The sequence below is a fragment of the Aristolochia californica genome, unplaced genomic scaffold (assembly GCF_029961685.1).
Source record: "Aristolochia californica isolate CCGP_79_NKW_82.1479 unplaced genomic scaffold, dmAriCali1.0.hap1 SCAF_4, whole genome shotgun sequence".
Classification (NCBI taxonomy): domain Eukaryota; kingdom Viridiplantae; phylum Streptophyta; class Magnoliopsida; order Piperales; family Aristolochiaceae; genus Aristolochia; species Aristolochia californica.
The window spans coordinates 6,136,083-6,148,738 of NW_027182103.1; the positions used below are offsets into that span (position 1 = coordinate 6,136,083).

The following is a 12,656-nucleotide window of genomic DNA, read 5'->3' on the forward strand; positions in this document are numbered from 1 at the left end:
TCTATGAAAGTTCTCCTTATTTACTAGCCAAACCACCTCTACACACATGGGTGTCTCTTAATAAGCTCTGAAGCCAATTGTGTCACTTGAGCGGATCTACTTTAGCTCCCTGAAGCATCGGCCAACACCACATGTCCAAGGTAAGCTCGTCTTCTCCTGTTGTATTTGGCATGCAAATTTATACTTGGCCCATAGCTCTACGGAAGGAGCCTTGGACTTGCACTAGGCCCTCCACTTCCCATCCTATATCCAAATTTGTTTCTCACCATCAATTGTCTTCTTCATGTTGTTAATTTTTTTCATTTTTATTCCACAGTCGTATCTAGAGGCTTTGAGACATCCAGGATGGAAAGCAAAAATGAAAGAATAAATGCATTTATTATATGAGAATCAGACTTGGGTTCTAGTTCCTCTTTCTCTCTATCAAGCACAATTTGGATGGTTGTATTGTTCACCTCAAATCCCGATTCTTTGCAAAGGGGTACACTCATTATTATGGAGTGGATTATGAGGAAATATTCTCCCCAATGGCTAAATTAAACTCTGTATACATCTTATTATCTCTAGTCATTAATTCCTCTTGGTTGGTATATTAGTTGGATGTAAAAATACTTTTTTTATGGGGACATTAAAAAAGAGATATATATGCATCAACCACCTAGTTTTGTAGTTGAGGAGGAGCTAGTATACTAATTGAGGAAGTCATTATATGGGCTTAAATAGTCTCCTTGGGCTAGGTTTAACAAATTTAGCCAATCAATGTTACGGTTTGGATTCAGTTGATGCTCAGTAGATCATTCTGTCTTTGTCAAGAATACTTCAAAGGGAAAAATATTACTAAAAGTTAATGTGGATGATATCATCTCAAGTGGCAATGATGCAGACGGCATACAAGAAGTCATAGATATATTATATACAGTAAGTGTGATCAATCAATATATGCACAAACCACAACTTACCCATTGGCAAGCCTTAGAGAAGATACTAAGATATTTAGAAGGGGTTTCACGGAAAGGGTTTCTCTATAAGAATCATGGCCACTTCAACATAGAAGGTTTTTCGGATGCGAATTGGTTTGAATCATCTAATGACATGAAGTCCACTTCTGGGTATTGTGCCATTGTTTGAGGAAACCTGATTACATGGAAAAGCAAAAAGCAAAATGTTGTTGCGAGATCTAGTGCAGAAGCAGAGTATAGAGGTATGGCCCACATAGCCAATGAACTTCTATGGATCAGACCCCTTCCTATTGAATTGAGGTTCTATAAAGAGAGCTTCAATGGAATTATATTACGACAACCAGGCGATTATTCATGTCACTTCAAATCCGATCTTCCAAGAGAGGATAAAACACATTCAGGTAGACTGCCACTTTATACATGAGAAATTTCAAGCTAGTATTTTAACTAGTCACAAGGGGAGGTGGCAAACATTCTTATGAAATCAGTCACATTTAAGATTTTAACCACTATATGCGGCAAACTAGGTATCTATGATGTTTTCTCTCCCCCATCTTGAGGGGGAGTGTTGGAAGATATTTCAAACTAGCATCAATGTAAATACCTCTCCCACTGGCAAATGAGGTAATTAAAAGGTTTTCTTATAAGGATGACACAGGAGTGTAATTAAGAAAGATGATGTATGTCTACTTACGACTTTTTTTTTCAAATCTTGTAGCCCTAAGGGAATTTAGTCATTGTGAACCTCCTTAATCAACTATAAATATAAGCTCAAGGCATGGAGTAGATCATTAAGTCTCTCCCCTTTCTCCCAAATTCCCCCAAGTTTTCTCTCTTCTCCCAAGATCTCTCCCTACATCTCTCTAGCCATCTCTTCCCTTTACCTCTCTTCTTCTTTCTTCGTCTTCCCTTATTCTCCTCTTCTTCTTCTTCTCCTCTCTCACCACCTTGATCGAGGACCTTGTCATGGGATCCTAAATCTAACATCTTGGACAAGTTGATTGTCATAAGCTTTCATTTCATGATAGCTAGAGATTATTCACATCTGAGAAGAACTATTACAACCCTCATTTTTCTTTACCATCGCTAATGGAGTTTAGAGGTGGAGTTTTTCATCTACAATTGTTGTAGATGTGGCTGCCCAAAGATTAACACGATGAATGATCATATTTACACATTAGGAAGCATGAAACAATTTTTTTCTTCCACTTTAGGACATAATTTCAACCCTTACTACTTTTTAATCAATAGTCGATTGATTGGACTTGAATGAGCTATTAATTTTGGACTTAAAGGAACTTCTTTTGGCTTTGAAGACTCCATGATGGCTTGTGAGTTCGATTGCCTCCTTGGTTTTAGATGGATGACAACAAGATCTACTTTCTATGGACTTGACTAACTAAAATTTGAGCTTGTGGCTTTGAGATCATTTCTCTCCTTAGCGCCTTGAGATGCCATGATGGGATTGATTTTTTTTTTAAAGTTTTTCGAGAAAGAGATGAGAAATATCACCAGGAATGGTAAAATTGTCGACATACAAAGGGATCTGGTCTGTGAAGCAGTGCGATCGTAAGTACAATAACAATTGAAGTTACAATATTTAAAGTGATGTGGGGTCCTACTTTTGATTCGGTCCTTTGATTTAATCTCCATGCATAAACTCAATTTGAGTCTTGAATGACTTGTTGAGTGAATTGCAACCTCCCTTGGTTGACTAGCTTTAATTTTATAACTAGTTTCTTCTTGGTACTTGATGAAGAAATTTGGCCTCGTTTTGCAGTGATAAGTGTTGAAGAACAAATATGGAAGAGTCTTATATGATTGTCACTGTAAGAAATCTCATAGAGCTAGAATTAATATGGTGGAGTCTTATAGGAGTCTCATAAGAGGAGGTCTTACATAAGAGTTTCAATTAAAGGTATTTTTAGTTATGTTAGTCTTTTATTTATGTTCAATTATTTAATTATCTTTAACTAATTGACTTCAGGTGTAATTGGAATAAGGGTAGTTTAATTGTAATTGGATTCTACTTGTTTCCTCAATTATAAATAGAGGCTCATTCAACTCAAATTACAACAAGTTAATGAAGTTTTTCCCTTTTCCAAAAATTCAACATGGTATCAGAGCAGGTTATATGAGTTGACTCAGTCAACCCATAGAGATAATGAGGTCCTTTTCTTATCTATTGTCTCTAGTAGTTTAGGTTTGTATTCTATTTTTCTTTCTTTCTTTCTTTCTTTCCTATCTCAGTACCTATTATTTTCTTGATATTTGCACCTCCATACTGAATTGAAAATTATATATTGACGAAAAGATCTTTGAGTGTACATTTCAATGCAAAAATAATTTTGTCAATCAGAGTTTTCTACAAAGAGAAATCAATATTTGAAATAGCAAAGGTCAAGTTGAGAGAGAGGTTTGAGCCATAATAGAAAGATTCAAATTTTGAGGCATTTTATATCATCGAGAATGAAATTTTATATGGAGAATTATATGTCAAGAGAAATATCTATAAGTCTATTTTCATACCTATCACACCAAATATAAATCTGACTTTTCAAGAGGGAGAGATCAATATTAGAAGACTCAATGGTCATGCTGGCCAAAGAAGAAAGAGTATTCAATTTAGCCAAATTACAAACTCCAAAATCTATCAGATTCATTATCTAAAAAAAAAAATTTATGAATAAAAATTATAATAATAATGAAAGGTATCAAAGTCTAGTTATATAAAGAGAAAATTTTATGTCAATCTGATGTATATGTAAGGAGATATTCATATTGTAGTCAATAGTCAATCTACATAATGAAGAAAATAAAGAGTTCATAATAGATTCAAGAAAAAAAAAATTTATGATGAATTAGGTATAAAAAAATCCCTTTGAGTCTAGTTTCTTTATAAACAAACGGTTTGTAATTCTGATCTATATTGTGGGAGATATAGATATCATAAGTACTAAGGGTCTGTTGAAAATCTCTCATTTTTAGTATTTTCTCTCCTATTATCTTTCCATGCGTTTGCATGAATTGAATTTCTTTTTCTCCTAAAATCCTAGTTTTTTAGCCAAAATCTCTTCTAACATAGACTTTTTTTCAGAATTAATCACTCCATGATGTGTTCGTTCAAGCTATGCAAAAATTTCCTGATTCGATGTTGTTTTCAAGTTTTACGTTTGTGTTACGTGGTTATGTATCTTACGCATCATCAACTTTGAAAATTGTGGTCACCCCCAAAAAAGTTATATTTGGTCAAATTTATTAATTTCTACTGTTATAGTCTCCCCTAATTTTCCAAAAAAAAAAGGTCATATTCTAGATCCATTTAGAAGTATGAGTGTAGCATAGTCGCTTCCTTCCGATTAAAGTTGTTTTCCTCTAGTATTTCTTTAGTTTATCTTTTAGTGATTCATCACTTCAAAGCAATGCTTAGACCCACTACCTAAAAATTATAGGAGTGTGTCCAATATCTAGTTTGAGGCAAGCTTTTTATTCTTCACCCAAGAGGTGATTTGAGTTTGAGCTACCCTTAAAAAGTAAGTAGTCTCTTTGTTATAAGCCCTAAAGTTGGGCAGTTTTTTTGCCTTTAAAATTGAGTGAAGTATGTTTCAGAGTATGACCATTTTGACTGGTGTATGGAGTTTTGTTGTACAACTAGAAATAATTTTCTTCTTTGTGTTTTGTCCAAGCTAGGTATCTATCTCCTTTTTTTATCCCTAGCTTGAGAAAGAGACGTAGAAGAAATACGAGAAAGAAGTATTATGCTTCACATGTTGCGGTAAATTTTTATGTGACCAAAATATTTAAGAAAATGGGAGAACAAATGATAAAGATTTAACATCTATGAAAAATTGATAGCCAATGAAGATTGTAGACCAAAAAATCATTCTCATTGCAAGCTAAACTTATAAACTCCAACTTTAGGGGGAGAGTCGAAGAGCAAATATGGAAATATTTAAGAAAGGGGAAGAACAAATAATAAAGATTTAACATCTAGGAAAAATTTATATAGCCAATGAAGATTGAAGAACAAAAATCATTTTCATTGCAAGCTGAAGTTATAAATTCCAGCTCGAGGGGGAGTGTTGAAGAGCATATATGGAAGAGTCTTGCATGACTCTCACAATAAGAAGTCTCATAGAGACATAATTAATATGGTAGAGTCTCACAAGAGAAAGTCTTATAGAAGAGTCTCAGTTAAAGTTGTTTTAGTTATCCTAGTCTTATATTTATGTTTAATTGTTTAATGATGCTAAAACTTATCTTTAAGTGTTAGACTCCAGGTGTAATTGGGATAAGGGTAGTTTAATTATAATTGGATTTTATTTGTTTCTTCTATTATAAATAGAAGTTCATTGTACTCAAATTACATAAAGTTGGTGAAGTATTTTTCTTTATCAGAAATTCAACAACAAGTTCCTAAATGATGGCAAAGTAGTAGCTAAGATGACTATTTGATGCTACATTTATCGTAAAAATTTGATAGGGTTTTAGGTTGAAATTTGAGACATTAGGAGAGATGACGGAACTGTAATAGAGGGTTTGCTTAGTGCAAGCTTCACAATAACAGAAGGGAATTTGATAGAGTTGTGGTAGGATCTCTATTTGTTGCAAGCTTTGTGAAGATTTTAAGAAAGTTTTAGATATAGAGTTCCAACGGGTTTCTCCAATAATTTCTCTTCTCTACCTAAAAGTCCTCTTAACCCTACAAGAGATTCCTATTTACAGAGTGGTTGAGGTGGTTCAACTACCCTACCTTTTCTCTCCTTTTATCTTTTTTTCTCTTTCTTATCTTTTTTTTTCTCCACTTGACAAGATACACATGCAATGGGAGAAGAACATTTAGCATGATCTTTTATTCTTCCCATGAGAGCATAACACCTCATCTTATTCATTTGAAATAGTGTCACGTCTTCCCTTTAGGTAGAGCTTTCTTATGATGTTATGTGTCACATATTTGCCACGTCCTTTGTTGGGTGGAACATTTCTACAATACCACATATCACCCATGTGTCATCTCATTTGCTTATGTGCTACTTTAAAAACATTCTTCTCTAATTTGATTTTGGTGGTTGTTCCATTACAATTCACTTCATCTTAATCATCGATTAAGTTATAATCTTAACAATCAATCCAAATTTTGAATGATGACAAAACCTTCATGCCTTATTGTTAAGACTTTTAACTTTGACCATCTATCAACTAAATAGTAAGTTCCTTCGATCTTTAATCATGGATCAATATCGACAATTTAAACTTTTAATTGAGGTTCTAATTTTGATGATTAAAATTTTCTATCTACAACATTGAACTAATTTTCTTCATTAAACAAGAACAGGGAGGGAGATGATTCATCTTCAAGATATTCTTCACATAAGTCTTGCAAGTAGTACCTAATCTTCTTCACAAGTCTTACAGGTTTTAAGAATAAAGTACACTTCTGCACTTGAAAGTACTGTTGTGTCTATTTTGATGTTTTGAGATCATTATTTTCGACAATTATATATGACAAAATCCGAATGCCATCTATAATAAAACTCGAGACTTTCATAGGAAAAGCTTTTACTTTCTGCCACTTTCCTCAAAGCAAACGGAGCAAAATGTTGGAAGAGAAAAATAAGGTAATTCTTCTCCAAACAACTTTTTTACAAGCCTGCAGATAGGTCACAACATGCGATGACACAGAAAATATGACAATTCACAAAATGCTCCGAACTTGCACAAACGAAGTCAAAAACAAAACATGAAGTCATCTAGAGTTTGAGTCATCTAATCCTAAAACCTAAGTTGGTCAGTGAGTCAATTAGCCTTGATAAAGTGAGGAGAAATCAATTTAGCTATTTCCAGCATCCCGACTTTGTCTTTTCCACCAAAGATGGTCTTTAGCTTTTCATCACACAAGATCTGTCTCCTATTCAAGGGATCCTGCAAAGGCAGACTCAAGTGTTACTGATAAATACAAAACATAAAATCAATTGTCAAAACAATTTAAAAGTTCTCATTCCAAGTAAATTGAGCAAAATCTTCAACAGAACCAAAAAATGCCATATGTAGTCCTGTTATACAGTATAGGTCTCATCCTTTGTTCATGAACAGCAAAGATTTGGATTTTTTTTTAATTAGATACTTTATTAAAAGAGGGCAGAAAAATACAAACTACAAGAAAGCTCCCCTAAAATCAAGAGATTGTAGGGAAACTCCTCGTTTGGATAAAGAATTGGCAACATCATTTGCTGATCTAGGATCATCAGACCAAAAGCATTCAAAACAATAAATAATCTTCCATAATTTGATGAAAAATTCTCCAATGTAGCCCAGGTGGGTCTGCAACTTTTGAACACCAGCCTATTACTACCTTTGAATCTCCTTCAATAATAAGAGGGATACTAAAATTCTCCCAAAAGACAATAAGACCTTGAAGAAGAACAGACATTTTAGCTTTAGGAGAATCTGAAATTCCTATAGGACCTGAAAAGGTTATAAGTTGAACACCCATTGAGTCCCCAATAACTCCTCCAATTCCCTGCTTGACCAGTACTATCAAAATTTAGTTTTAAATAACCAAACAGTAGTGGACTCCAGCTAATCATTGTGGGAAAACGTGGCAGAACCGTCATATGAGCAAGGATATGCCAATTATGGCAAAGAGAAATATCCCTCATGCTGATAAACTCAAATTGAGTATGAAGCCAGGAAGAGATATGTGCTATGATCATTGAGGCAGTCACAGTTTCAGGTCTGAATTTTCTATTAAACCTTCTTTTATTTCTCTCTCCAAATGCCCCAAGGAATATGAGCTAAGCATGCTTATATAATAATCTTTCCCAGCTTTTGAATCCTAAGGTCAAGAGACATTTTGCACATACCAATGAGTGTCATTGGAATACAAAACTTAACTCCAATCTTATCAAGAACATGAACCCAAATCTTCTATGCATAAGAACGGTGTAATAATAAGTGATTTACTGTTTCATTAGCCTCATTACACAATGGGCAAAGGGGACAATGGAGCTGGTTACCCTTCTTTTCAAGTTATCCACTGTTAAGATCTTGTTCAAAAGGTCACACCATGGAAAGAAGTCAACCTTTAGAGGACCAGAGAACTGCCAAGTTATAGCTGCATCATGGTGAGTATCATTATTAATCCACCCACTGAGATAATTATATGCTGAAGTGACTGAAAAATGACCACTACATCATTCATCCATATCATTTTGTTCTGTTTATCTCTATTATCTGAACTAAACGAAGCTCTTCAATAAGACTAGAAACCAGATTAGTTTCTAATTCATTTAGACCACTTCGAAAGTTTAAATTCCAGGAGTCATATCTGTTCAAACTTGCTAAACAGTGACATTACTGCACATACTTGGCCTTTTTAACATGTTGTATCTACCACAAAAAGGCCCCTTATCAGTCCACCAATCAGACCAAAATCAAATTCTGTCACCACATCCCAGATAGAGCCTTATACCTTTGTCAAACAAAGGAAGAAGAGGATAATAAGTCTTCCAAAACAATGAGAGATTATGCCTTCTTCCACCCTGAGTCCACAAAAAATCTGAAAAACCTACATTTGTAGCTACCATAGGTCTCCAAATTAGTTGAGAAGAGTCATTGAATTTCCATATCCACTTAAGAAGGAAGGCTTTATTCATTGTTTGTGTGAGCCAAATACCCAATCGTACATGGGATTTTGGATTACAAACATCACTCTATGCCACAAGATGATATTTAAAGTCACCATTTGATCCCCTCCACAGAGATCTCTTTTTTAATAATTCAATTTTCTGGCAAACAGCCAGTAGACTGTTATGCACGCAATAATAATGTTATTGCGTGCATAACATAGACAAGGTAGAAAAGAGAAAGTAATTAGGTATACCAGCAATACATGAATTTAATAGAATGAGTCTTCCAGCCTTGGATAACAATCTACCCTTCAAAGTAGATAGTCTTCTTTCAAACTTTTCAATAACCAGACACCGAAGATAATTTCTTGGTCTAGTATCAAAAAGAGGAAGGCCAAAATACGACGAAGGTATAGTAGCCCTTAAGCATCCAACTTGAGAAGCCATGTAAGATAGATCATCATTGTCAATATGGTACCCCATAAGAGTAGTTTTTGCCAGATTATCTTTTGGTCAGAAGTTAACTCAAACAAGCCAAAGAGGGCTTTAATTTTACAAATTTTTTCTATTGTACCAGATCAAAAAAATAAGAATGTCATCAGCAAATTGCAAAATAGGAATATCAAATTCCTGTTGTGCTGAAACTGATTGTAACCATCCAGTTTGCCTACCACCATATATAATTGATGATAAATACCCAACCACAATATCAAAATAAAAGTGGAGATAAAGGATCACCTTGTCTCAATGCTCTTGTACTTTTGAAACAACCACAAGTTGTACCATTTATAAGGAGGGAATATAATGCGGATGATATGCAACTTCTTATCCAAAATCTCCATTTTTTGCCCAAATCCCATCCAATGCAATAAGCTATCAAGAAGATTCCAATTAACCCTATAAAAAGCCTTTTCAACTTCCAATTTGAGAATAAAGATTGGATTCCTTGACTTTTTAAAATGATCCATGAATGCATGTTTTTTTACCTTTAATAAAAGCTGATTGACCTTGATGAATTATCATTGGTAATGTAACTTTAAGTTTATTGCAATAAGTCTAGAAATAGCCTTATAAGGGCAGGAAATTAAACTGATTGGGCAGAAAATCTCTAGGATGCTCAATATTTTCTTTCTTTGGGATGAGGGCAATGAAGGAAGCACCCATACTTCAGTATGTAATTCCTTTGTGAAAAAAAATGAATGAGACATGGATTGAATGTCATCTTTAATAATCTCCCAGCTTCTTTTGTAAAATTCCCCATTAAAACCACTCAAACCTGGAGCTCTATCATTGGATAATCCTAAAGAAGCAATTTCAATTTCTTTTGACGAGAAGGGTAATTCAATAAGATTTACCACTAAAGGAGTAATCTTTTTGAAGACAAGATTCTGAATCATAGGCCGAATTTTGCCTTCTTCAGTATATAATCCTTCAAAGAAATTGATTAAGGAATTAGAGATCTTATATTTATCAGATCTGACTTCCCCATCTACACATAAAAAGAAATTTAGTATTACCATCTCCTTTCAACCATCTAAACCTTGATCGTTGTTTCCAATGAACTTTCACTATGATTTTGATATATATTCTGGAGCAGAATTCTGTTATTGAATGCTAACAGAGTGAGATTTCTTTTTTTTTTTTTTTTTTTTGAAATAAAGATTCCTTTGTTCTTCATCAAGGAAATTCTAAAGCACGGTATCTTGAAAACCTTAAATTACAATACCCAGTGCAATAGCTTTTAAAATGTTCAGCTCAACATTTGTCTTTCATCTCTAAATCACCATAACTTAGTTTTCAACTTATCACAATAATCATGTATCTTGCATTGGAACTAGAGTTCCGTAAGTCTGGCTATAAAAAAAGTAACAATTATCTCCTTCACCAATTTTCTTATCGATTCTACAAGGGAGATATTGATGAATTTTCTTCTCTTATCAAGGTTGACCACCATCAGGAATGTTTAACACTAACCTTAACATAAATTATTCATATCAGCAACAGAAAATCACTTCGCTGCCTGAACTAGGACAGCCATATCAATAGTGGAGTCCTCTTTAGCTAACTTCAGCATTCCCCAATATTCAGATATTTCTCAAAATGCTATCCCCCCTAGTCCAGAATTAGGGGTGGGCATCAGGTCGGATTTTACAGGGAACCCAAACACGGGTTTGGGTCTGTAATTTCACCCCCGCGAGTCGGGGACAGGGCAGGGAAAAAACCCACCGGGTTCATCCCCGACCTAAACCCAACCCACATATTAGAAAGATATAAAATGGGTTTGAGACGGGTCGGTTTCATAAGGATGGAGTGGGGACGGGTCGTGTTTAAGTCGGGGTTACAAGGATGGTGATCGGGTCAAGCTCGGGTTTAATGAATTGGGTTTTTTCCTGGATTTTTTCAGGTTTGGGTTTTGGGGTCGGGGATCTGGTTTGAGTTCAGGTTTTGATAAACCCAACTTCGCCTCGACCCATGCCCACCCCTATCCAGAATGAGTGACTCTAGTAGCTTAAAAATCACAAATGATCATCATCGTCAACATCGGAGTCAAGTCTATACCATGGTAAGTTATATTATGTATTTCCAAAAGGATTTTATGCAAGTTGTCAAGCTCACACAACCCTCCTTTTACCCATGCTTGGGGCACAGCAGTTAAGTTTTCATTGGAGTTTGAATGCCAGTGATAATCCAAAATATGTAAAAGGGATGCCCAATCAGGAAAACAAAAAAACAGTAGTTTCATCATCCTTTCAAGACAAGATACAATTACTGTAGGACATTGAAAACAGCTAACTTCAATCAATAAAGCCATACCACTGATGTATTGCAAGATATTGATAGATGAACCAACTTCCTACAAGTATAAGCTTAAGCAAGTTCATCTATAGGAAGGTGTGACTCAAAGCTAAGTAGTTAGGTTAACAAAAACCTTTGTAAAGGCCGAAAGCAGAAACAGTAATTAACCGCATATACACTGTATGAACTATAGCCAACCAAATGGGCAGATAAGTTTTCAAATAAGATGTGAAGAACAGTTCCAAGTTTATTTGATGGACCATGCAACACAAGCTGAACAAACACATAGCGTGGAGTCCAACATGAAGAATTGCAAGTCAATATAAAAGTCATGCGACGAACTTGCCAATTAAAAAGTGGCAAATGCACTAGACAGAACGCAGAGGTGCATAAGACAAGTTTTTACAACAAGAAGAATAAAAATTAAACAGGATACCATGAAAACGGCAAAGCAATGCATATAGAAATAGCATTAACTATGAGATATTAGATAATTTCTACATAAGACGGCAGCAGATAAAATAAACAGCAAATTATGGACCAAGCAGCTCACAAGATCACTCTTGCAACTAGAGAAAGAATAGGTAAGAATTATATAGGAACATAAGCTTAGGCACACGTTATTAGAAATGCGAAAGAAAACAGTTCAAGTTGCAAACACATCCAAGAATACCATAAAAAACCACAGTACCAAAAGGCCCGGCATATAAATCACAAGCAGAGATGATCAAACAAAATGAATGAGCATCGAGTACAGAGCCATTGAGCTAAGACAGACATGAAAAGCAGGATATCTGAAATTCACCTGTATATGCAGGTTAATCATTTATAATGTAAACATCTATCGAGTTCAAAGACTAACAGATTCTCTTAAAACCATTTCATTTCCCGGGAAAATCAGAAATAAATAAGTAAATAAAAAGCAAGCCATTCAAAAGAAAAACATAGCAAAGAACTATACCTGTAGATTATGAGCCTTAATATGCTCCCAGATCTTCTTGACAGCGTCAACCCGGGAGATTTCAGGAACTCCTAGAAACTTCCGCATGACTGGAGAAACAGGTACAGGCTTCAAAAGGCCACCAGAAGTAGATGGGGCAGCTGCCTTGGCCCCGGCCTTTGCAGCCGCCATGAAAACTTTACAAGCGCTAAAAACCCTCGACATGATTTTGTGCTTCTCTTCAGAGAGAGGGTTGATGAGTACAGTAAACGAGGGTTTCTCACTCCTCTCTCCTCTAGTTCTCCCGCCCTGTCTCGGTTTAGGGATTCATAA

At 35.0% G+C, this 12,656-nt stretch overlaps 1 protein-coding gene across 1 annotated transcript; it reads right to left on the bottom strand.

Moving 5' to 3' along the window:
- Window positions 1-6,501: 6,501 nt before the first annotated feature.
- LOC137962954 (upstream activation factor subunit spp27-like) lies at window positions 6,502-12,656 on the bottom strand. Its single transcript, XM_068810106.1, has 2 exons — window positions 12,345-12,656; window positions 6,502-6,881 (listed from the first exon to the last, which is right to left on the bottom strand). The coding sequence occupies exons 1-2, from the start codon at window positions 12,546-12,548 to the stop codon at window positions 6,756-6,758; spliced, it is 330 nt and encodes a 109-aa protein (XP_068666207.1). The 5' UTR covers window positions 12,549-12,656; the 3' UTR covers window positions 6,502-6,755.